The sequence below is a fragment of the Balaenoptera physalus genome (genome assembly GCF_965194825.1).
Source record: "Balaenoptera physalus genome assembly, chromosome: 13".
Lineage (NCBI taxonomy): Eukaryota > Metazoa > Chordata > Mammalia > Artiodactyla > Balaenopteridae > Balaenoptera > Balaenoptera physalus.
The window spans coordinates 62,900,007-62,925,866 of record NC_138892.1 but is presented as its reverse complement, the minus strand read 5'-3'; the positions used below and the strand labels follow the sequence as shown (position 1 = coordinate 62,925,866).

The 25,860-nt window shown below is 45.6% G+C and overlaps 1 protein-coding gene and 1 long non-coding RNA gene across 5 annotated transcripts; one reads left to right on the top strand and one right to left on the bottom strand.

Moving 5' to 3' along the window:
- Positions 1-414: 414 nt before the first annotated feature.
- Positions 415-11,649, bottom strand: LOC309641479. Its single transcript, XR_014252620.1, has 4 exons — positions 11,520-11,649; positions 8,824-8,939; positions 6,649-8,457; positions 415-6,521 (listed from the first exon to the last, which is right to left on the bottom strand). It is a non-coding gene; the product is annotated as an uncharacterized lncRNA (long non-coding RNA).
- Positions 11,510-18,962, top strand: ANKRD33 (ankyrin repeat domain 33). 4 transcript variants are annotated; one of them, XM_082421448.1, is made up of 5 exons: positions 11,510-11,642; positions 12,275-12,526; positions 12,772-12,901; positions 13,083-13,223; positions 14,345-18,962. In XM_082421448.1, exons 2-5 carry the CDS (start codon positions 12,320-12,322, stop codon positions 15,064-15,066), a joined length of 1,200 nt encoding a protein of 399 aa, XP_082277574.1. In that variant the 5' UTR covers positions 11,510-11,642; positions 12,275-12,319; the 3' UTR covers positions 15,067-18,962. The 4 variants fall into 4 exon arrangements, with proteins under 4 accessions (XP_082277574.1, XP_082277576.1, XP_082277575.1 ...); XM_082421449.1 differs by lacking the exon at positions 11,510-11,642 and adding an exon at positions 11,808-12,018; XM_082421450.1 differs by lacking the exon at positions 13,083-13,223.
- The last annotated feature ends 6,898 nt before the right edge of the window (positions 18,963-25,860 follow it).

Genomic DNA, 25,860 nt, shown 5'->3' with positions numbered 1-25,860 from the left:
GGGATCAAACCAGGGCCCCCTGCATTGGGAGCGCAGAGCCATAACCACTGTGCCACCAGGGAAGTCCCCACTGCCAACATTTTAATGAGCTTCATTCTTTACAGTACTCCTCAACTTTGGCTGCACACTAGAATCACATGAGGAGATTTTTAAAATCCCCTTGCCCAAGTTGACCAATTACCTCAGAATCTCTGGGGTGCGTTCCAGGCATCACTATTTTTTTTTAAATATTTATTTATTTATTTTGGCTGTGCCGGGTCTTAGTTGCAGCACTTGGATCTTTAGTTGTGGCATGCGAACTCTTAGTTGCGGCATGCATGTGGGACCTAGTTCCCCGACCAGGGATCGAACCCAGGCCCCCTGTATTGGGAGTGTGGCGTCTTACCCACTGGACCACCAGGGAAGTCCCCAGGCATCAGTATTTTTAAAAGTCCCCAAGTGATTACACTGTGCAGCCAATGTTGAGAACTACTGTTTCAGGCCTTTCTATGCATTTACATACATGTAAGCAGCCAACGGTACATGGGTGCACACACACACATGATATATATATTACATTGAGTTTTTCTTCTCAATTAACAACATTTCTCAGAGATATTTTCAGAGCAATCCATATGGATCTATCCTTTTTTTTTTTTTTTTTTTTTGGCCATGCTACACGGTATGTGGGATCTTAGTTCCCAGACCAGGGATCGAACCCGTGCCCCCTGCAGTGGAAGTGTGGAGCCCTAACCACTGGACTGCCAGGGAATTCCCCTATCTTATTTTTTTTTTTTTTTAATGAAGGCAAAATCTACACATGCATGTTTTCCCAAGCCCTTCCTCTACTGATGAACATTTAAGTGGTTTCTAAATTTTTTTACAAATACAAATAATGCTGCAAAGTTATACACAGTATATCTTTGTTCACATATGCAAGTGCTGTTTTGGGAAAGGTTTCTAAAATCAGAATTTCTGGGTTAATGTGTATGTACATTTGTTATTTTGATAGACACTGTCAAAATGCTTTCCATAAATACTTCACTAATTTACATTCTTCCAACAGTGTAAGCATTTAATATTACTAGTGTTTAATTTTTGCTAAGCTGATGGTCGGTCCAGAGTAATACTGATATTTCATTATCTTTTTTTTTAAAAATTTATTTATTTATTTATTTTTGGCTGCGTTGGGTCTTTGTTGCTGCGCGCGGGCTTTCTCTAGTTGTGGGGAGCGGGGGCTACTCTTCGTTGCAGTGTGTGGGCTTCTCATTGCGGTGGCTTCTCTTGTTGCAGAGCACGGGTTCCAGGCGTGCAAGCTTCAGTATTTGTGGCACGTGGGCTCAGTAGTTGTGGCTCACGGGCTCTAGAGCGCAGGCTCAGTAGTTGTGGCGCACAGGCTTAGTTGCTCTGCGGCGTGTGGGATCTTCCCAGACCAGGGCTCGAACCCGTGTCCCCTGCATTGGCAGGCGGATTCTTAACCACTGTGCCACCAGGAAAGTCCCCATTATTGTTTTAATTTGCCTTTTCCTGCTTGCTTGTGAGATGAAGCATCTTTTCATATATTTATTTTGGCCATTTGTATTTCTTCTACGAATTAATTACCATGTCTTTTGCCAATTTTCCTATTAGGTTGATTTTTAATTAGGATTAGAGGAAATTTTATTTCCAATAATATGACTGGCTGGACTCTGTACTAATCTTTCTGAGTAAAACAGTAAAAATGCAAGTTAAAATACAAATTATTTTAAAAGCATAGAAGAGCTGGCCAGATAGCAAGAATTTATTAGGTTAAAATCTAAGGGAAGGCAGAAACTCAGGGAAACAGAGCAAAGAATATGCTTTAGCTTGAGGACAGCTGTTGAATTAGGCAAACTTGAGCTTCAATTTCCATAGCCTTCATATCTGACAGAATCAAGGTGAGGAATTTCATAGAAGATTTCTTTAAAAAGCTAGGAGTCCGGGCTTCCCTGGTGGCGCAGTGGTTGAGAATCCGCCTGCCAATGCAGGGGACACGGGTTCAAGCCCTGGTCTGGGAAGATCCCACATGCCGCGGAGCAACTAGGCCCGTGAGCCACAACTGCTGAGCCTGCACGTCTGGAGCTTGTGCTCCGCAACAAGAGAGGCCGCGATGGTGAGAGGCCCGCGCACCACGATGAAGAATGGCCCCCGCTCACCACAACTAGAGAAAGCCCTCGCACAGAAACGAAGACCCAACACAGCCATAAATAAAAAAAAAAAAAAAAAAAAAAGCTAGTAGTCCAAAGGGTATGTTCTGAATATAAGATTGAACCTCAGATAAATCCACCCCACTGTCACCTCCAGGGGACTTTAATGAAAGCCTCCTCAGTGCTAAACTGATGGAAAGGTTCTTATCCCCTCTATCCACTTGAGCTGATCTGCAGCCCAAGTTTACATTATCCTGGGTGATCCAAAAACCTCCAAGTCAGGAATTCCATGGAAAGTGGTTCAAGACTGGTGGTACCTCTAAGTGCCTGGCAGAAGCAAGCTCACACTCTCTGAAAGAAGACACCTTCATCCTCAGCTTCAAGAAATTTCCAACAAAATATTCCAGGGAAAATAAATAGCTCACAGTTTAAAACAAAAAAAAAAAACACTAAACACAAAAGGAAAAAAGACTATCAGCAAGATCCAGCCCACCCATATAATCCAGGACAATCTCCCAATCTATAGATGCTTACTTTAATCTTCTCTGTAAAGTCCTTTTGCCATGTAAGGTAACATATTCACAGGTTCTGAGGATTAGGATGTGGACATCTTTGGGGAGGCTATTGTTCAGCCTATGATAACAATGTTACCTCATTCCACAAAGTTTGACATCATAGAACTTTAAAATAATTAAATGGACAAATTTAACAGCAGACAAGAAACAATTGAAGAGAGAATTAGTAGACTGGATGCGGTTCAAAAGAAATTACCCAGAATGCCTCACACAGAGACAAAAGAGATGAAAAGTTTAAGGAGATGTTAAGAGACATGGATAATAGAGTGATAAAGTTAACATATGTTTAAATGGAGTTCCAGAAACAGAGGAAACAAAGAATGAGACAGAGGCAGTATGTGAAGAGAATTTTCCAGAATTGATGAAAGACAACAATTTATAGATCCAAAAGCAGGATAAATAAAAATCCAGAGAAAGGTAAACAATAAGAAATCCATACCTACACATAAGAAAAAACTTTAGAACACCAAAGACAAAGAGAAGATTTTAAAGACAGCAAGAGAAAAAGGACAAACTTCAAAGGAAACAAAGAACTCTCAATAGTGCAATGAAAGCCAGAAATCAGTGAGATAGTTTCAATGTATTATCGCACCCAACAACTGCAACATACACATTCTTTTCAAGTATACATGAAATATTTGGCAAAATTTAACCATATACTAGACCATAAAGCAAGTCTCAATTAATATAAATATTTAAAATTATGTTCTATCACCATAGTACTAGAAATCAGTAGCAAAAATATAATCACCATTTGTTTGGAAGTTAATAAACATACTTAAAAATAATTCATTGGTCAAAGAGGATATAAAAATGGAACAACTAAAACAGTAATTACTGGGAAATATAAAGTCTTAAATGTGGATATTCAAAGAGAAGAAAGGATGAGAATTAATTATCTATATTTATATCTCAAAAAATTAGAAAAATAATAGCAAAATAAATCAAAGAAAGTAGAAGAAAATATATTTTAAAAGATAAGAGGAAACCAATGCATTAGAAAACAAACAAACAACAAGAAGATCAAAAAATTCTTTGAAAAGACTAATAAAATTGTCAAATTTTGGTGAGATTGCTCAAGAAAAATAAAAGGAGGAGGCACAAATGACTGACATAAGAACAAAAATGGGGACTTAATTATACATGTCACATTCATAAAAAGACTGTAAGAAGAAGATATTATGAACAACTTTATGCCAATATATTAAAATTTTTGGATGAAATGGACAAATTCCTAGAAAAAGATAACTTTCAAAATTGACTTAAAAAGAAATTCAAAAAATGAATAGTCCTATTACCATTAAAAATATTGAGTTAGTGGTCAAAAATATTCCCAACAAGAAAACTACAGCCTCGTTGATTTCACTGGGAAGAGTAACAAATATTAAGGAACAAATAATCATGATCCCCTCACAGACTCTTCCAGAAAAGAGAGAATGAGAGAATACTTCTCAACTTACTATATGAGCCTATTTTATGAATTATTATTTTATGATATCAAAACCTGACAAGGGTGATAAGAAGTGAGAATTAGAGGCCAATTTCATCCATGAATATAGGTGCAAAAATCCAAAAGCATTTATAAATAAATTATTAAAATCAATAAGAAAGTTTAGAAAGCTTGTTGCATATAAAATTAATATGCAAAATATATTCTATTAGAATAAAACATAAAATATAAAATAGAACATAAAAATAATATATAGAAATATAGAATATAGGAATAAGCAGTTAGAAAATATTAATAAAATTAATAAAAGGATACTAGTTACCTACCATCAGAATGTATGTAGGAAAAAATCTATCAAAACATGTACAATATAAAATGTTCTATTAGTCAACCACATATCAGTACTTTAACAGACACAAAAAGTTGATTTCTCGCTCTTATTCACTCAAAATCTGCCATGTGTCTGGGTGATTATCCAGGTAGCAATCTGGTAATTCAGGTTGCTTTGATCCTGTGGCTCCATCATCTTGCCATGAGGCATCCTCCGCCATCACCAAGGCAGGAAAAAAGCTGCTGGAGAGTCTTACATTAGCAAGTGAATGCACAGGCTCAAAAGGGACATTGTCAATTCCACTCACAACCTATTAGACAAATTAACCACACAACTTCGCTTAGTTGCAAGAGAGCTGGGGAAGTATAATCCTCCATATGTCTGGAAGAGATAGAAGAATTAAATATGGGCGGACACAATAAGTCTCCAGCACAGACCTTTAGGGAGAAAACTATAAAATATTGAAGACATTAAAGAAATCTAAATAAACAGAAGATAGACCATATTTAAGGATTAGAAGATTCAATATTATAGAGGTATCCGTTTTCTTTAAATTGATCTACAGATTAAATAGAAGAGTCTCTTATATGGTCACAGACAGGTGTTCATTGCAAAGCTGGAGTCACCTGAAGGCTCAACTAGCCTGGATGCCTAAGGTGGCTCACTCCCATGATGCTGTTGATGCCGGCTGGAGGCTGGAAACTCAGCTGGGGCTGTCAACTATAGCACCTACAAGCTGGACTTCTCATAGCATGGTGGCCGCATCCTGAGAGGGAATAACTTGAGAGAGTGTCTGGAGAGTGAGACTTCCAAGGGGGAAACTGAAAGGTTTCTTCTGATCCAGCTTCATATGTCACAAAGCATCACTTCTGCCATGAGCCCCTAAGACCAGCCAGATTCAAGGGAAAGGTAAATAGAACACCTCCCAGTAGCAGAAGTGTCAAAGGATTTGTGGCCGTCTTCAATCTGTCACATTTGACAAACATTCAAAATTCCAGTAGTTCAAAGGACCAAGAGTAGTCAAGACATTGTTAAAGGAGAAAAAGAAAGTGGGAATACTTGTTTTGGCATACCATGATTTATTTTAAAGCTTCAGTAATTAGGACAGTGTGATTTGGGCCCAGGTATAGACAAATAAACCAGGTACCTTCTCTGTAGTTCCTTCATCTTTAACATATGGCTTCTGCCTCATGGTCCAAGATGATTGATTTAGCGCCAGCTATAACTTCTGCAGCCAGAAGGCAAGATGGTGAAGACAAGAAGAACACACTCCCATCGCATTAAAGATACTTCTAGAAACTGAGCATACCATGTCCACTTACAAAGAGTCAATTTAGGCCAGAGCTTAATCACACAGTCATACTCAACGCAAGGATGGCTAGAAAATGTACTCTCTAGTTGGGTAGCCTGTGTCCAGCGAGAGAATTCTATTACATAGAGTCCACAAACACATGAAGAGATGTGCAACAATATTAGTTATTAGGGAAATGCACATCAAGATCATAATGAGATACCACTTTACATCCTTCTAACCGGCAAAAATTTAAAGTGACAATACAAGAGTGGAAGAAGATACAGACTCACAGGATCTCTTTTACATTACTGGGTTCAGTTATAAATGGTACAAACAATTTGGAAAACAAGTTTGCATTATCTCCTAAAACTGTATAATTAAATGATTTTTGACTCAGCAATTCCACTCCTAGAATACTCTTGCATACACAATCATGCAAGAGCGTTTGATGAGAGGCTGGGCAGACTCAGGCCTGGGGCCGCGTGGACACTCTGGCCCCGGTCCAGTGGCGACGGCAGAGGCCAGAGGAGCTGCAGATTCCGGGGAACTGGAAACGGGCCTGCGGGAGATTGGAGGCAGCTGCACAGGAGCAGGGCTGCCCCCAGGTGAAGACAAGCACCCTGGAGTCCTGGAGCCGGGAGGAGCACCAAGGACAGACAGTGGCCAGGGGAGACCAAGTGTGGGGATTCTTCGGCTCAGCCTTCCTCCAGATGCACTGCGGGGGAATCTGGACATTTTAACCATACAGAGAATTGTTAGAAGATGCAAGTTGAAAAAGGAAGATTCCAGTTGGGGTTTGGAACCCTCCTGTGCCAGCAAATGTAAATCTCTCATGGATGGATGTGGGTGCCCACCTGTTCAAATAGCAGCCCGGTTTGTCCTCTCCGTCAGGTAATCCCATGGGCCTCTGCGCCAGAGCCAAGAGGATCCCGTCACTTCAGAAGAGCCTCCAAATTATTACTCAGTAGGCCTCCTTTCAAATGCATCTTGCTTGAGAAGATCACTTGCATTATTTAAAAGTTTAAGAAAATTCGGTATCAAACATCCTGTGAGGTTTGAGAATCCTGTGGCTTATGGACCCATAACGAGATGTAGCCCTGCTTTATACTTTTCCATTGTTTTATGGATGTATCCAGGGCTATGTACTCTTTTTAAACTAAGAGTCTTATTTTTATATTTAAAATGCACTATAATCTTCAACTGAATTTTACTAAATGCTAGTACTCAGTCTGTTCTGTGTGAGTCCATAACTGAAGTTATCAGGCACAGGACCACTTTTATATTAAAATGGAAATCTCTCATTAAAAAAAGAAGAGTGTTTGGGACTTCCCTGGCGGTCCAGTGGTTAAGACTCCGCGCTTCCACTACAGGGGGGCGCGGGTTCGATCCCTACTCAGGTAACTAAGATCTTGCATACCTCCCTGCTGGATCAAAAAAAAAGAAGAGTGTTCATAGCTGCACAATTTATAGTAGCAGAAACTTGGAAACACCCCAAATATCCATCAATAAAGTAGCATGATAACTGTGGTATAGTCACACAATGGAGTGAATATACACATAGCAACAAAGATGACCGGACTGTAGCACCACACGACAATATGAATGAATCTTAGCAATATGTTATTCAGTGATAAAAGTAGACAGCAAAAGGCTACATACAGCATTTACATCCTTTAAGCTAAAATACTAGAATTATATATGTGTAATATACATAATATATATACTTTGAAGGAATACCTAAAGATGCAATACAACAATATATAAAGGAACAAAACAAAGGGCATGAAATTCAGGATTATAGCTGCCTTGGGTGGGGAGAGGCAGGGGATACATTGGGAAAATCACGTAGTGTATTGTCAAGTTCAAGCTTTCATTTGGAGGTTGTATTATGGGAGTTTATTGCCTTGTTAAAAATAATTAACTAATTAATAAGCTAAATAAAAGCAGACTATACAGGCACCAATAATGAGAACTGGGGATTGTGATTAATCTGATTCAGCATATATGAGGTCTAAGAAAGAGAAAGAGAAAAAATTAAATCTACATCAACAATAAGCAAAACAAAAACAGAAACATGAGACTTTAATTACGATAGCAAGAAAAACTATAAAGAATCTAGGAATCAACCTAACAATGAATGTATAAGACCATGCTGGAGAAAATTTAACACTGTTAAAGAACATAAAGGAAAACCTGGAAAATGGATATATACCATGTTTGTGGAGGAGAAAATTTAACATTGTGAGGCAGTCAACTTTCTCCAAATTAATCTATAAATTCAATGCAATTCCTATCAAAATGCCAGCAAATTTTTTCTAAAGAATTCAACAAACTTATTTGCATTTTTTTTTTTTTTTTGGCTGTGTTGGGTCTTTGCTGCTGCGCGCGGGCTTTCTCTATTTGCGGCGAGCAGGGGCTATTCTTTGTGGTGGTGCACAGCTTCTCATTGTGGTGGCTTCTCTTGTTGTGGAGCACCAGCTCTAGGCGTGCAGGCTTCAGCAGTTGTGGCACATGGGCTCAGTAGTTGTGGCTCACGGGCTCAGTAGTTGTGGCACATGGGCTTAGTTGCTCCACGGCATGTGGGATCTTCCCAGACCAGGGCTTGAACCCGTGTCCCCTGCGTTGGCAGGCAGATTCTTGACCACTGCGCCACCAGGGAAGTCCTGCAATTTTATATGAAAGAATAAAAATCAATTTTGAAAAAGAAAATGAAATATGGAGAACTCACCCTATCCGGTAGTCAGACACACTACAAAGCTGGAGTAATAAAATCAGTGTCGCATCAGCACTGGAACAGTCTAGTAAAATGATATAAGAACTCAAACACAACATAAAACATTAAAGAAAACTTGAAGTTTATATATGATAAAGATGATGCTACAAATCAGGGGAAAGAGAATTGTTTAACAGATGGGGTTATTTCACTAGTTGGAGAAAAGGCTGGATCTTGTATTAGTCTGTTTGAGCTGCCATACATAACAAAATACCACAGACTGGGAAGCTTAAACCATAGAAATCTATTTTCTCACTGTTCTGGAGGCTGGAAGTCCAAGATCAAGATGCCAGCAGGGTTGGTTTCTGGTGAGAGCTCTCTCCTTGGCTTGTAGATGGCCTCTCCTCACTGTATCCTCACATGGTCTTTCCACTGTGCTCACACAGGGGTGGGGGAAGGGACGAGAGAAAAAGAGAAAGAGAGCGTGCTCTGGTGTCTCTCCCTTTTCTAAAAGGACAGCAGTCCTATTGGATTAGGGCCCCCTATGAACTCATTTAGTCTTAAGTACCTCCATAATATCCCTGTCTCCAAATACAGCCACATTGGGGGTTAAGCCTTCCACATATGAATTTTAGGGGGACACAATTCAGTTCATAACAGCTCTCTTCCTCACACCATATATAAAAGTAAATTCCAGATGGATTAAAAACTAAATATTAAAAATAAAACTGCAAGATTAATAAGAGAGATGAAGATCCTTGTGATCTTGGAGTGGGAAATTCTTCTTAAGCAAGACCCAAAAGCACAAAGTAGAAGGAGATTTTTTATGGATTTAACCACATCAAAATTCAGGATTTCTTTCGATGAAGTTCACCACAGATAAAGCTAACAGAAAGGTTTATATTACAGTTGCCACATTTAAAACCCATCTGACAATGGGTTTATTATCTAGAATATTAAAAGGAATTCCTGAAAACTCAATAAGAAAAAGACAGGAAATTCTAATAGAACATTGGACCCAGGCTATGAACAGGTGATTCACAGGAGGGGAAACAAGAATGGCTATCAGGTATGTGGAGAGATGCTCAACTTGTTGATAACCAGAAAAATCCAATGTAAAATAGCAATATCCCCTTATAGTTCTGTACCATCAGATTGACAAATATTAGAAGGCCGAATAAGTACAAGGGTTTGTAATGATTTGGGAGACTTTTACGTACTGTTGATGGGTGCACTGCAAAATAGGGAGCAATCTGACAGTACCTGGTCAATAAGTATGTATGTTCCCTATGACCTAGCAGTCTCAGAGATGCTCTTTTTCAGGTCTACAACTAGATATGTACAAGGATGCTCACTGCAGCATTATTTGCAGTGGCATGAAGTTGGAGGCAACATAAGTGTCCATCACTGGAAGAGTAGATAAGTAAAATGTGATGGATGCACACTATGGAATTCTATGCAGCAGGAATAAGAGGGAAGAAAGAAAGAGGTTAAAAGGTACACCTCACATATTTTATCAGGAGAGCAAAGATTTTTTTCAGGAGCCTCACCCATCAGACTGCTGCTTGCATTTTATTGGCCAAAATTGTGTTACCTGGTCACACCAAACTATAATAAAAGGTGACTAGGGAGAAGGGAGGTTATGGATAGGGATTCTATCATCTAATCAGTGATTTCTGACACATAATCTGGTAGATTTCTTCTAACTGCTGCATAGAGTCCATAGTGTGCATTCACCACATTTTACTGTGATGGCTAGAGGTACAGCAGTCATCTTGTGACCATGAGGAAAAGTCAAGAGACTCCTAGAGAAGGCCCTGACAACATAAAGTTACTAAATCAACACCAACAGCTTCTTATGCCTGAACTTTTTATCCCGTATGAAGAATAAACCTCTATTTGTTTAAGCCACATGTGTCAGTTAGGGTTCAATTGCAGACAACAGAAATAAATCTGGCTAGTTTAAATGGAGAAGCAGGCTCTAGGTCCTGGAACAACTCCCAGCTTTGAGAGGCATGTGACCTCTGCCTATGATTGGGAAAACAACAGTCACTACTACAGGAAGATGATGAATCAGGAAGCTGCTCACCAGGACCCTCCTGCATCTGTCATGACCTGTGACAGCAAAACGGATGTCCCATGCTACTTAGTTCTATTGCAAATTTATGCCTCACACAAGAGTAGAACCTAAATCACAGATTCCTAGCTCACAAGAATCTGGGAGGTGTCATTTTAGCTTTCCAGCTTCTGTAGTTTTGGATGGATGTTGAACTGCCAGAATGTGGCAGTCACCACACTACTGAGGTCAGCTTTTGGTTACTTACAATCAAAGGCACTCATGACTGGCACACTGCACAGAGCAACAAGGCCAGATCCCAAAAACATAACGCTGAGTAAAAAGAACAAACACGATGAGCTCTGTAGCACAATCTAAGGTGTTACTTAAAACATACACAAATCAACACTACCTTTTTCAATGAAATGTACATTTTCAAGGATATATGTGTCAATTGGTAAAGGAAAGGAGGAGAATGGGCTGTGGGGATAGGGGATGAAAGAGATAAACCAAATAAAGTAAAATAAAACAAGAGCGAGATCTTGTACAGTCTGATAGTGGGAGTGATATAAGCAGAGCAATATGATTGGCTCCATTTTCTACACCTGAAGTCCAAAACCAATTCATTAAATTTGATATTTAATAGTAATTTAACTTAAAGAATAATTTAATAATAATTTATTAATTTAATAAATAATTGTAAATAAATGGTTTAATTTAAATGATTTAAGTATTAACACAATTTAAATATTTCATTTTTAATTTACCACACCAGATTAATCCATTAAACTTAATATATCATGATTTTTGTACCCCGAATTCAGCAATTCTTTATACTTTAATTTTCCCAGAACCTCAAAAAATAGATTCAGGTGACCCCTGGCACCCCACCTCCGTCCCAGCCCCTATTTAGTGAGATGTCTTCATCTGCACTCTCTCCCACCACCCCGCCTCACCAAGCCCTGCTCCACCAAGGAGGAAGGGACTTCAGCTTTCGGGGCCGAGTTCGGAAACCTGGCAGCCCTTCCATCGCCGAAAGGTCTGGTTCTGCGGCAGCTGGTCTCCCCAGAAGGCCGAAGGTGAGCGCGTCGCCGGAGAGGCGGGTCTTACTCTCAGAGCCGCCTCCGCGGGGGAGGAGCCTCCCTGACTCGGGCCCCGCCCACTCCGGCTAGGCTTTTGGGGCGGGTGTTGGTCGGCTTGGAGAGGAGAATAGCGTCCCCGCCCGCCCCCCCATCCCTAACAAACCCGGCTTGATCCAGCTCAGCCCCGAGGTGTCTGAGGCAGCTTTTTCTAAGTCGCGCCATCTGTTACCTGCGTTGCTTCCTGGGGCAGATAGTCCACCTCGAGACACTCCAGAGACCCCGTGCATGTGCTCCCAGGAGTCTGGGGGGGGTGCTGTGGGCTCCAGGCTGGGCCCCAGCAATGACTGTCTCCTAGGGACCCTCCAAACCCCACGTAAGGTCCCATGGGAAAGAGAAGACCGCCTCTCTCCTTGACTCTCACTAGGATCCTTACTTGCAGTGAACGACTTCGGCCCTCTTAGGGTTCTTGCCCTTCGGCATCCCTGCCAGGGGCTTGTCCTCTCTCCAAGGTGGATGGGACCGGAGCCTCCCGTGGGAAAAAGCTCTCCCCAGGGCCAGTTGGGCGATTCGCAGCTTCTGGGACCCCTCCCGGAATCCCGGGAGACTGTTCCCTTCATTCTGTGTTATAGATGCCAACTGCGTGAGGAGGGGAGACTCGCCTTCTTGCCCCCAGGATGGAAGAGGAGGAGCTGACGTTGCAGAAGGGAGGGCTGGACGTCTCTGAGGCCCTGTCCCGCCCCGACAATGAGACCTTTACCCCAAGCTGCATGCTGGGCGCCCTGTACTGGGCCTGTTTCCGCAATGACACTGCCCAGCTCCAAGCCATGCTGGATGATGGGGTCTCTCCAGAGGAGGCCACCCAGGTGGACAGCAATGGGAGGGTGAGCTACCCTGGGTGCTTCACAGGGCAGCAGGGGGCGCTCTGTGTCCTCACCACGCCACACTCATCCTTAGAGAGTCTCAGGATCAACACCCACAGCCTGGGTCCTCAGGAGGGAGGGAGTGGGTGAGAGTGGGTCTTCACAGGGGCTGGAACATCTCTGGGACAGTTGTGGGTTTAGAAGGCACAGGGCCCCCCAAGGAGCTCCTGGAGGAAAGCACCGGGGCTGAGCTGTCCCTCCCCCAGACAGGCCTCATGGTCGCATGCTACCACGGCTTCCAAAGTGTTGTGGCCCTGCTCAGCCGCTGTCCTTTCCTGGATGTGAACCAGCAGGACAAAGAAGGAGACACAGCCCTCATGCTGGCTGCCCAAGCAGGTGAGAGGCTGCTAACCCCACCCTTTACCAAACCCCATCACCCCCCAGACCTGGCCACAGCCCCACACTCTTTGCACCGACGTTCCCCCACCCCAGATGCTGCCTTGTTGGGTGGAGGGTGGGTTTGGGGCTTTGTCTTCCCTTTCTTGGGTAGCTAAGCTCTGCCCTTGGTGCCCTGCAGGCCATGTGCCTCTGGTGAGTCTCCTGATCAACTACTATGCTGGCCTTGACCTGGAGCGCCGGGACCAGCGGGGGCTAACTGCGCTGATGAAGGCCGCCATGCGGGACCGCTCCGAATGCGTGGCTGCCCTCCTCATGGCAGGTGCATGGGGCCTGAACCAAGATGTGTGGCCTCCAGTCCCTCCCCCACGCCTCCCCACCAGATATAAATCAGCTGTCATAGTTGCAATGAGGAGAGAGGTGGAGATGGAAGGTCAATCCAGGCTGACTTCCTGGAGGAGGGGAGTGTGCTGGGGCTTCTCACAAGCGACAAAGTCCAGCTAGTGATAGCTCTATTTGCATTGCGAGTGGCGGTCCCAGAAAGGAAAGCTTGGGAGGATAACCTAGACCAGCTGGAGAACCTAATACAAAGAAGGCTGGTATCTGGAACCAGATTCCTAAGTTCTCATCCCGGCTCTGCCACCAGCTGAGTGACCGTGGGCAAACAGCTTCCCTCTCTGGGCCTCACCAGTGTAAGATGAGAGTGATGGCTTTCTCTGGGCTGATTTCCAGCTCTGATGAGCCAGGGTTCCAGGAATGCAGTGACGGGTAGTTGAGACGTGTGGCCGTGTAGAGTTGTTCTGGGGTGAAGTCCACACTGTCTGTGGAGTCTCGGGCCCTCATTACTCCCTGAGGTGGGGCTGCCCTCTGTTGTTCACTCTGGGGGACCCCAGCCTCCAGCTTTTCCCTTTCCCATCTGGTCAGACTGGGTTTGGGGTGAGAAGGGAGGAAGCTGTACACCCCCTCCTTTGTCTCAGAGTGACTGCCACTCCCCTCGCTCCCAGGATTAGGGGTGTGTGGTGGTGAAGAGAAGAACCAGGAGTGGGAACCATCAGGATCCCCCCTCCACCTGCTCCAGAGGGTACAGCTCGCCCCCCACCCATCCTGGGCAAACTTCACACCACCCCTCTGGTCAGTGCCTTGGCTCAGGAGGTCTCTATTCTTCCCCAGGTTTGGAGATACCCATCCCCCCAGTAGGTCTCTGTGAAGTCTTTTCCCCTCGCTGGACTCCAATTTCTCTATCAGTCCTAAACCGGAAGTTGGGATCTGGGACTGGTACTGACTCTGGGCTGTAGCCACAGAGGGGCCCCAGCTTCCAGCTGCAACAGGATGGGACTCTGTGGCTTTGCATGTAACCCCAATCAGTCCTGCTGTTAAAGAATCTGCCCTTCTGCAAGCCACCAATCCCTGTCCTACCCCATGTCACCCTGTGCCTGCCCCCAGGTGCTGACCTGACTGCAGTGGATCCTGTCCGGGGCAAGACAGCCCTGGAGTGGGCATTTCTGACCGACAGCTTCGACACGGTGCAAAGGATCCAGCAGCTGCTGCGGCGGCCCCAAGTGGAGCAGCTCAGCCATCATTACCAGCCTGAGTGGCCAGCCTTGCCCGGCCTTGTGGCCCAGGCCCAGGCTCAGGCCGCCCCGTCTTTCCTAGAACGACTTCAGGCCACCTTGAGCCTCCCCTTTGCGCAGTCTCCTCAGGAGGGGGGTGTCCTGGACCACCTTGTGACCGTCACGACCAGCCTGGCGAGTCCTTTCCTCACCACTGCCTGCCACACCCTGTGCCCTGACCACCCACCTGCACTGGGCACCCGAAGCAAGTCTGTGCCAGAGCTGCTAGGCACTGCCCCGCCCCCTCCCCCAGTACCCCAACTCCCCCAGGAAGTCCCTGGCCCCCGGGTCTTCATTCCCTACCAGAGCCCTCAGGGTGTATTGAGCATGTGCCATCAGTGGCTCCAGCCCAGAGATAGTACCAGCCCCAGGCCCCAAGCCCCTAAGATCCTCCTCTCCAAGGCACCCTCATCTGGCATTCAGTGGAAGCCAGAGTCCAGGTCTGCAGGGAATCGAAGGCTGTCCCTTCCTGTCTGGAGGTACCAGGAGCTCAGGATGGAGAGGAGGAGGCAGGAGGAGGCCAGGTTGGCACAGAGCCAGGGGACTACGGGATAGGCCGGGCTGGGAACAGGTAATCAGGCCGCTCCCTGAGGCTCCTTTGCCCTCTAGAGCCCCTTCTGCCTTCCCATCCACCTCTGTCTAAGTGACTGTACTCTCAGCCTGTGTACAAGGTTATTCATACAGCATCGTTTGCAACAATAAAAGAGTGGAAACAACCTAGGTGTCCATCAAAAGGGGACTGGCTAAATTGATTCTGAGTGTAAATACTGCACACCCGTATGATGTATTCTATACAGTGGCAGAACAAGAGTAAGGAAGCTCTTTATGTTCTGATGTGAAACTATCTTCAAGATGTATTAAGTGGAAAAAAAACAAAAACCAAAAAAACAAGGGCTGGAACAGTGTATATGGCATGCTACTATTTGTCAAAGTAAAATCTGCACCAAGATAAACTTGACTAATACAGACATGTAGTGAGTACGAAGATTTATTTAACTACTTAATGAGCAAACTAGCAGGATGGATCAGAGGAAGAAATGAAAAACTCTTATTGACATTCAGGGGAAAAAAGAATGCTTGAATAAGATTGCAAAGTTAGATACAAAAAAATCAATTGCTACCTGGCAATAAAACCATAACTGTTTTTTTTTTCCTACCAGACAAAAATAATTTGCTATTTATCAATCTTCTACTAGTTAACCTCTTAACTTTATAGTCTGCGCACTAATCAATAGTAAATCGTATAGCAAACTTAGTTACTTCCCCTGAATGACCCATAGGTGGGGTTATTAGCCAATGATCTAAAATATCTTTGAAAGGGCACTTGGTGTTTTTTTGGTGTGCCTTATTTACAAGTTTTGGGTATTTTTTCTTAACGTATTTGTTGCATAAATATATTTGCTTGCTTATTTATGATAACGAAAGCACCACTTATAAGGTGCTTACTATATTCATTAAGACATTTAACACTCCCAATAATCCTATGAGGATTTTATCTTTGAGGACACAGGGTACAGAGAGGGTAAGGAATTGCCCAGGTTCGCACAGCTAGAAACTGGCAGAGATCAAGATTGAGAGCCAGCCATTCCAGTTGTAGGGGCCAGACTCTTCATACCAAACCATGCTGCCTCACAGCACCTTTCTGGAAAGAGACATGACAGATTTTTAGGGAAGAAGACTAAGCAGCTGATCAAGGGTGGAAGGGAGACTTTTCACTAAGTATCTTTTTGAAACTTTAGGCCTTTGTAAAAAATAAACTTAATTTTTTCAAACTTTCGTAGATTTATAGAAAAGTTGTGAAGATCATGCAGAGAGGTTGCATGTACCCCATACCCAGTGTCCTCTTTTATTAACATGAGTGTAGTACATTTGTTACAATTAATGAACGAATGTTAATACATGACTATTAATAAAATCCATTCTTAATTCAGGTTTCCTTAGTTTTTTCCTAATATCCTTTTTCTGTCTAGAATTCCTTTCAGGACACCACATTACATTTAGTCATCATGTTTCCATAGATTCCTCTTGAATGTGACAGTTTTCTCAGATTTTCCTTGTTTCTGATGACCTTGACAGTTTTGAGGAGGATTGGTCAGATATTTTGTAGACTGTCCCTCAGTTGGGATTTGTCTGATGTTTTTCTGAAGAGATGAGGGTTATGGGTTTTCGGGGGGGAAGATGTACCATTCTCCTCACATCATATTCAGGGTACCTCCTATGAAATGACTTGATCACCTGGCTGAGATGGTGTTTGTCAGGTTTCTCCACTGTTATGTTCCTCTTTTTACCGCCTTTCTATATGGTACTCTTCAGAAAGAAGTCATTATATGAAGCCCACACTTAAGGAGTGGGGAGTTATACTCCGTCTCCTTGGGGGTGGAGTATCTACATAAATTATTTGGAATTCTTCTGTACAGAATGTTTCAACTTTTTAGTCAAGTATTACCAAATTTTGAAAGACTTGAAAATAAATCTGCTCTTGTGTCCATCAAAAGATGAATGCATAAAGAAGATGTGTTATATATATGTACATATACACACACACAATGGAATACTACTCAGCCATAAAAAAGAATAAAATTTTGCCATTTGCAACAACATGGATGGACTCGGAGGGCATTATGCTAAGTGAAATAAATCAGACAGAGAAAGACAAACACTGCATGATATCACTTACTTGTGGAATCTTAAAGAATAAAACAAACTAGTGAATCTAACAAAAAAGAAACAGACTCACAGATATAAAGAACAAACTAGTGGCTACCTGTGGGGAGAGGGAAGTGGGGAGGAGCAAGATAGGGTTAGGGGATTAAGACGTACATACTACCTTGTATAAAATAAATAAGCTACAAGGATATATTGTACAACACAGGGAATATAGCCAGTACTTTATAATAACTATAAATGGAATATAACCTTTAAAATTGTGGATTACTATGTCCTACAACTGAAATTTATATAATATTGTAATCAACTATACCTCAGTTAAGAATAAATAAGTAAAACACATCTGTTCTTTGAATAGAGGAAAACATACACACACACACACACACACACACACTGAGGTGACAATGATATTAGGGTTAGATAGTGTGTGATTTCCCCCAGAGGGTTCTGAAGGCAACTATGGTGAACCAGAATGGGTTCAAGGTTAACTTTGCCATTTCCTACCTGTGTGATCCTGAGTAAGACACTTAAGTTTCTCTTGCCTCTTTTCTCATCTGTTAATTGGGGGCAAATAGGGTTATTGGAAAGATCCATTAACTAATATGGGTAAAAAGGCTCTGTAAACCGTAAAGAGCTGCCAAGAGTTGAGGTGCTATGGAAGGGCCCTGGGGAACCGAGTTTGACCGAGTTGCTTCCGAACCTCTGGGATGGAGCTAGAGTTCTTTCCTCCCCACCCACTGCTGAAATCAAAGCACATGAAGCCAGCCCTGGCCCTGGGCATTGCAGCCAGGGAAAGAAACTACATCTACAGGCTTGGAACAGCATGGAAGTTACATGCTTCAGCCTGAGAGTTGGCCTGTGGCCTTGGGCAAGTTATTGGACCTTTCTGAGCCTCAAGGCTCTTATATGTAGAGTGAAGGTTATAATGACTTGTCACCAAAGGGCTGTTGTGAGAATTAAATGAGCTAATGCAGCACTCCGCACTGTGCCTGGCCTTAATGCCATCATTATCCTATGTAATCCTCACAACCTTCCTCGTTTACAGCTGAGGAAACTGAGGCTGTGAAGGTTAAGGTACTTGCCCAAGGTCACCAGCTGGTAAGTGGCTAAGTAGTTCTTGGAGTTCAAGTCTGTCGGACTTGGAAGCCCATGTCCCTTCCGTTGCAGCACGCCCGGGCCAGAGAACTATCCCTCTGTGGCTCTCCCTCCAGGCTCGCTGGCTTGGGGTAGATCTGGGCTAGCAGGTGGTAATGCCTTGTCCATGGGTCAGACAACAGTTTCCAGCAGAGGGAGCCTCTCCACCTTGGAGAAGACCCACCCCTCCATCCCTGACCATCTCCAGGGCCACTAGAGTCCTAGGCCAAGCCATTTCTCTCTAACCCTCTAACAGCTCCTGACAGCCTTTCAGGCCACCAGCAAGGAAAGAAGTCTAGTGGGCTGCCCTAAGTCCACGTCTCCACTAGCACCCCCAGCCTGGCTCCTGCGGCTTCCGAACTGAGTCCCTGTGAGCAGAGGCCAAGGAGCCCAGGACAAGGTCCCTGGTGGTGAAGCACACAGGCCACATCAAAGCCGCTCTGCTACGGCCCACAGACGTGGGTTCGAATCCTGACCCCGCCTCTTATCTCTGTGACCAGGTCCTCTCCCAGCCTCGGTCTCCTCCTCTGTAACATCCAATGGTGATAATATTTCATCGCTGCTTCCCAGAGTTGTTGTGCGGCCTAAACAGCGGGAGGCATGCGAGGCATGGAGCACAGCCTGGCTCATGGTCAGCGCCCGGTAAACAGCAGCTTTTGTTACTGTGCTGGGCGGCAACGGGTAAGGAAACGGCCAAGGGGGCAGTTCCGTGGAGGAGGCCAGCGGACGTGTCCTTGGAACCCCATGGCCTCCCCTGTGATTCTAGGCTATTATTCTGGTGGCCCCTGAAGTGAAAACACACACTTACCCCAGACAGCCTTCTCAGACCGGCTCCCACACGGCTCTGCAGCCCAGCGCCCCCAAGCCCAGCCCACTCCCCATCACCATAGCGCTGATGGCGTGCCAACCTGGCAGACAGGGGCTCCTACAGAGGGGACTGCAAGGTTGGCTGTCCTGACGCACACTGGGATGTCGGCCAGGCTGTGGGGACTCCTGGGGAACCCTCCCCTCACTCCTGCGAGGGCAGAAACCGTGTCTGTCTCCCTAACTCCTAGGTCTGTGCCCGACCCACACAGGCTCAATAAATGTGTATAAAAAAGAACTGAGTTCAGGCTCCACCAAGGTCTGTGATGCTCAGAGGGGCCATTATCATCTCCCTCTTCTTTTCAGGGGCTGCCCTGGTTCCAGGAGTGGCAGTGGCCCTGGCTATTCCAGGGCACAGCCTAGGAAACCCCTGTTGGGTCAAGAGAAGGCAAAGGAGTACATATATGTGGGGAGGACAGAAAGACAAGCGGGGGCTCATTTGTTTGGGTCCCCTTTTTCCCAAACTGGGGCATCTTGACAGGATTCCCTCCTCTCCAGCAGTCGTACTTTCCAAATGGTTGAACACATCTATGTACCTCCCATCACACCAGCCGCCAGGCCAGCCGTGCCCCTCCTCCTCAGAGGGACCACGGCTTCTCATGGTTAAGGAAGATGCTGCGTTTGAAGGGAGGACTTGAGGGCAAGGCTTGGGGTTGGATGGACTCTGCAACATCCCTCAGAGTCACACAGGCAACGTCACATGCGGACACAGGGTCAGCCAGGGGCCCTAGGGGCCTGCAGGCTCACAGGCACAGAAGTACACACAGGCCCACTGGTCCACAAACTTCTAGTACCATACAGAGAGGCCCGCCATACAAGCACACATAAACACACCCCATCACACAGGTGCACAAACACATGGGTTCACTGACAAAGGAAAAAATAAAGACAGGGTCTCCCCACTCCCTGAGGTTCCCGGCCCCTCCCCTGCCCTTCCTATCCCCTGTGCCCCCAACACGTTGCAGTCCCCCGTCCAACCGGCTCCATACACAGCCTGTGTGACGGTGGTCGAGGCTGCAGAGTCTGTCTAACCATTGGGAGCAGGAGTTAGGGGGTTGAGGGAGGGCCAGGCCTGACCCTCGTGTCCTCGCCACAGACCTAGGTATCATCTGTAACTATGAAATCCATGGTCCCTCTCAGGGAAAGGAGAGAGGTGGTGGGGACTTCCCTGGTGGTCCAGTGGTAAAGAATCCACCTTCCAATGCAGGGGACTGGGGTTCGATCCCTGGCCGGGGAACTAAGATCCTACATGCTGCAGGGCAACTAAGCCCATGCGCCACAACTATTGATCTCGCGCGCCTCAACTACAGAGCCCACATGCCCTGGAGCCTGCGCGCCACAACTAGAGAGAGAAAACCCACGTGCCACAACTAGAGAGAAGCCTGCAATCCTCAAAGAAGAGCCCACGCGCCGCAACAAAAAAGATCCCTCCTGCCTCAGTGAGGATCCCGCATGCCACAAAGAACCGCCGCAGCCAAAAAAATAAAGAAAGAAAGAAAGAAAGGAGAGAGGTGGGCAGCTAAAGCCTAAATCCTTCTTTGTGGTTGTTTCCTCCAGCCCAGGCTTGGCTACCCCCCATCCCCTACATACTACATCTGTGATTTGCCCTGGGGGACAAGGGGCAGAGGCCTGCAGATGAGGGAGTCTTGGAGACAAGAGCTCGCTGAGAGCCCTCAGTACCAGGCCCCCTGGCGCTGGGAAGGGCAGAGCCTAGGCACGGATGCTGGAGGGGTAGGAAAGGGGCAGGATTTGTGGCATTTCCCCTCCAGCTGGAAACAAAGGCACATTCCTGTGTCCAGCTCCAGCAATCTGGTCCCACCCACCCGAGTGGCTGGAGCTGAAGGAAATCCCACTGGCCTCTGGCCTCACCCAGCCACTCAGCCTCTCTTTCAAACAATGACTGTCCCAGCTGGGGCCATTACCAGCTCTCAAATCCTGGGGACCCCCTCCTTGTCCAAATAACAAGCCTTCTCCATTGGGGATGGTTCCTTTAACTCCTCAGACTCTCTCCTCAGGCAGCAAGGGTCCCTGCAGTAGCACCCAAGAGCCTGCCAGGCCTCTACCCCCTTGCCAGGCAACTCTGCCCACTCTCACCACAGCAAACTCAGGTCCTGCTTGTGTTTAGAGTGGGCAAAAGTCTTGATGCCCCTGGGAACTCCTGTGACACCCAAAACGCTCAGCCAGACCCTCAGGACATCTTCAAGTCCTGAGACTCAGTGGAACATCCCCCCAAAACAAGATCATTCACCTCAGCTAGTGGACACACCTTCCTTTATTGCAGCAAAATTGCAACTCTAGGGAAGAGTGGAGATACCACGCTTCTGACTTAGTGAAGAGTCAAGAGATACTGTGTGATACCAACAGAAAGGAACTAAAGATGTATTATTAAATTTACAAAAGAATAACATATGATCAATAATTAGAAGGGAGAGAACCTAAATGACCTAAATTCCAAAGCTTTTAAATCTAGAGATAGCAGAAAGACAAATACTGCATGGGATCCCTTACACGTGGAATCTAAAAACAAGTCAAACTCATAGAAACTGAGAGTAGAAAAGTGCTTGCCAGAGGCTGAGGGGTGAAGAAACAGGGAGAGGTTGGTAAAGGGTACAAACTTTCAGCTGTAAGGTGAATAAGGTCTGAGGATCTAACATATAACATGGTGACTATGAAACTGAGTCCCCCTAAAACCGAGTTCCCTTACCAAGTTTATGATTAATCTCTTTATCCAAAATTTATTCCCTTTCTGGTCCCCTCTAACCTCAATCCTGTGCTAACTGAACACTAATCAACCAGAGTCAGATGACTAAAATTGCAGTTGTTGATAACATTATTCATGACTAAAATTGTTATTATAAATATCACCATTAACGTACAAACTTTAGGTTGTTTCTCTAAGGCAAGATCAGCTAACGGACCCCTAATCCATGGACCAACTAGCCAGAGAATCGTAAACCAGAAACATCCTGACTTTCGAAACTACGATTAAGAAATGTCACAGAAATGTCAGAAGACGATGATTAATCCTAGCCTCTTTGTTCTTCCCCTTAAAAAAACCCCTAACTCAGAGACCATGTGGGAGTGGATCTGAGGCTTCTCTCCTCCTCCTTTACTTGCTGCCCTGCAGTAAATCCTTACTTTGCTGCAAACTCCTGCTGGCAGAGTTGGACTTTCTGCGTGATGGGCCCACAAGCCCTTTGCTCAGTGACAACTATAGTTGATAACACTTTATTGTATAATTGAAATTAGCTGAGAGAGTAGCACTTAAATTTTACTCACCAAAAAACTTCTCATCAAAAAAAAAACAAAATAAAAAGATAAATATGTGAGGTGATGGATGTGTTAATTAACTAGATGGGAAGAATCCAGTCACAATGGATACGTATATCAAATCATCACGATGTACATTTTAAGTATCTTTTGGTAAAACCTTGCATCTGTTTAAAAATTGAAGTATAGTTGATTTACAATGTTTATACTTTAAATACCTTACAATTGTGTTTGTCAGTTATACCTCAATAAAGCTGAAAACAATCTAGAGATAGAAGTGTAAACATATTATTTAGAGTTATAGAAGTAAATGTCAGAGAAATAAATAGCTTTGGGAAGGGGATGGCCCCAGCAAGAGGGTCTGGGGATGGACACAGTCACTTCTCATTATAAACTCTTCTGCAGAATTTTTAAAGTGTATTTACTCTGCGCTTATTTGGGATCTCCTGAGTTATTTTCAGAATGGCTGCCTCATGCCTCCAAGCCCTCTGCAGTGGCTCTACATTCACCTATACAGCAACCCCTCAGAGAGCTATTCATAGAAGAGGCAGTATTTAGTGCTCCTCTCTGAACAGGTAAGGAGACTGAGGCCCTTGTCACACAGGCAAGCCTGTGCCCTCCTGGAGACTCTCAGTTCATGCTCCTTCTCCTGCTTCACAGCTCAGTCTCCTTCTCTCAAAACCAGACAGCTGTGAGAGTTGCACAGCTAGAGAAGAATGTTCCCAGGTATTTTGCTTTTATTTGGAGAATGTGGTACAGATGGAATTCGCAGCCCCTTTTTACAGGTATGGAAGCTGAGCCTGGGTGCCCTCCTCCAGCGCTGGGGCCGGTTTGGAGGAGGAGAGTCAGGGCCTCGAGGAGGCCCATGGGGAGGGGCAATCCACAGGTTGCTGGACTGCCGAGGAGGAGATGGGACTGGGGCAGCTTCTCAACAGAGCCCAGGCCCCCGAGGCATTGTGCGGGCGCCGTCTCATCTCAGCCTCCTGCCCTGAAGTGCCGTCCCTTTCTTAAGAGCTTCCCTCCTGAGATGACTCATCCTCAGGGCTCCGGCTGGGCAAGGAGTGGCCAGACCCATCTAGGGGACATCCTGGAAGAGCTGGAGAGGAAGAGGAAGGTGACCCAGTGGCTCAAAATGTGGCCCCTGTCTGCCAGCCTCTTCCTGAGGTGCTGGACAGAGCTCTGGCTGCCCTCCCCTCCCCAAACATTAGCAGTGGCCAAACTGTCTTTTCACCTGAGCTGTGGTGTCAGGGCCCAGGACCAGGTGGTTTCCTGAATCTTACAGCCAAAGGAGATAACACAAGGCTGGGAAGAACCTTTGGGAGGATCCGGTCTAAGCCAGGCTGGAACCAAGGCCCCACGCCCCCTGGTTTACTGCTCTTCTCAGGACTCCATGGTAATGGAGTAATGGTGTAAGGGTGCCTCTGGCCTGAGCGGAGGAGACCTAGGGAGGGCACGTCCTCTCCCTGCAGCCCTCAGAGCTGAGACTCTCTCCTCTGTTTTGAACAGATGGATAAATGGTATTCATAGGAATCTGCCCCGCTTCTCCCCTAAAGGAGACCCACAGTTCTTCCTCCTTATGTATCCTGTTCTACTGTTTTCATTTGAAAAACTCCCTAGGTTGTCTGATGTAAATCTCCCACTCTGCCATTTAAATGGAGCAAAGCCCACCTCACCCTCTGCTAACCGCCCCACCCTCCTTGCTTTGCTTTTTTTTTTTTTAATATTTATTTATTTGGGTTTTTTGGTTTGTTTTTTATTTTTGGCTGCTATGGGTCTTTGTTGTGGCGTGCCAGCTTCTCTCTAGTTGTGGCCTGTGGGTTTTCTCTCTCTAGTTGTGGCACGCAGGCTCCAGGGCGCGTGGGCTCTGTAGTTTGTGGCATGCGGACTCTCTTGTTGAGGCGTGCGAGCTCAGTAGTTGTGGTGCGAGGGCTTAGTTGCCCCGTGGCATGTGGGATCTTAGTTCCCAGACCAGGGATCGAACCCACATCCCCTGCCTTGGAAGGCCGATTCTTTACCGCTGGACCACCAGGGAAGTCCCACTCCTTGCTCTTCCTTCCTACTCATCCCGGTGCAGAACTGGCTACATAATTTGTTGGGCCCAGTGCAAAATGCTGGGCCCTCTTTTCAAACATGATTAAGAATTCCAAGATGGTGCCAGCAGAGCTTTAAACCAAGCGTGGTGTCTGTACAGCTTGGACATGCACGAAGTCAGCCCTGCCCTAGTATCAAGATCAATGCTTGAACTCATAGCTTGTCCTGAAAGGTCAAGTTGTCCAATCCCCTGCCTTCATGTCACCTGCCTTCCATAGGTGAGAATCTCCTTGAAGTTTCACCCCACATTCCATTCCTAGGATCTCCAGGCCTCTGCTTCACACGCTGCTGGGAAATTCTTCTGAATGTCTGAATCTAAGTCTTAGCCGTTTACGCCTGTTTCCTCTTATTCTGTCCTCACTGAATATGGGGAACAGCTGGTCCTTTTGAGTAATTAATTCTTGTAGACTTGGATGCAGTCTGTAATTCCTTTTCCCTTTCCTCACTGGGCTGAGTCTCCAGTGCTTTCTCCAACTCTGCGTCCCTCCTCTGATGCCTTCCCCAGGTTCTCCGTGTTTTGTGGAAAGCATGGGGTCCACAAGAAGCCCCAAAGAGCACGCGTCAGGGTCCAGAGGGCTCCATGCTCTGGAGAGGTGGGGAGACTCCAGCACTGAGGAACAGCCACCCTGCATCGGGCCCCGTCTTCCTCCTCCAAACCCTACTCTCCTTTTATCTGTCTCATGAACTCTTCCCAGATAAAGTCCCCCGTCCCCACTGACTCTCCCCAGCGATGCTCAGTTCTTGTCCATCTCGTTGTTTCTGTTCTCAGTGTGTGTTTCAGACTGAATGCTTCCCTTGGGGAAGCCCCCCCTTCCACCTCTCAGGACACAGACCCGTGGGCTGGGATTGGGGAGGGTTTATCAGAAACCACAGCGAGGCATGGGGGAGAGTGGCTGTGAAAGATGGACACCAGCCACACTCCCAGTTCTCCAGCTAATAGTGTGCTGAAGCGGCCACTATAATCTGAAAGAGCAGATACTGTAATCCCATAGTACTTCCTATTGGCTGCAGGACACAGTTCTGCCCTGACACTGAAATTTGGGTGTGCCTTGGTTCTGGAATTCACAAGGCTCACAAGTTGTGAAGCAGCTGTGGGTGGGGGCTGGGAAGGGTTTCAGCAGAGGAAGTGAGGTCAGTCAACAATTGATGCTTGTCTGAGCCTTTAGTCATTGTCTCCCCCAGCCTCTATTCCTGTCGAAGAGGGTGTGGGGGGCTGGGAGGGATGTCCTGGCCCATCTTACAGAATCCCCATATTAGAGCAAGACACCTTAGAAGTCTGCTTCTGCTTCTAACACCAACATCTTTCCACCTGGCTCTGAGGCC

What these genes read in the sequence shown, in the direction of transcription:
- ANKRD33 (XM_082421448.1), top strand. Translation starts at nt 12,320, where the DNA reads ATGGAAGAGGAGGAGCTGACGTTGCAGAAGGGAGGGCTGGACGTCTCT. An exon ending in CATGCTGGCTGCCCAAGCAG is followed by an intron (nt 12,902 to 13,082) that starts GTGAGAGGCTGC and finishes GGTGCCCTGCAG; the next exon opens with GCCATGTGCCTCTGGTGAGT. An exon ending in GGCTGCCCTCCTCATGGCAG is followed by an intron (nt 13,224 to 14,344) that starts GTGCATGGGGCC and finishes GCCTGCCCCCAG; the next exon opens with GTGCTGACCTGACTGCAGTG.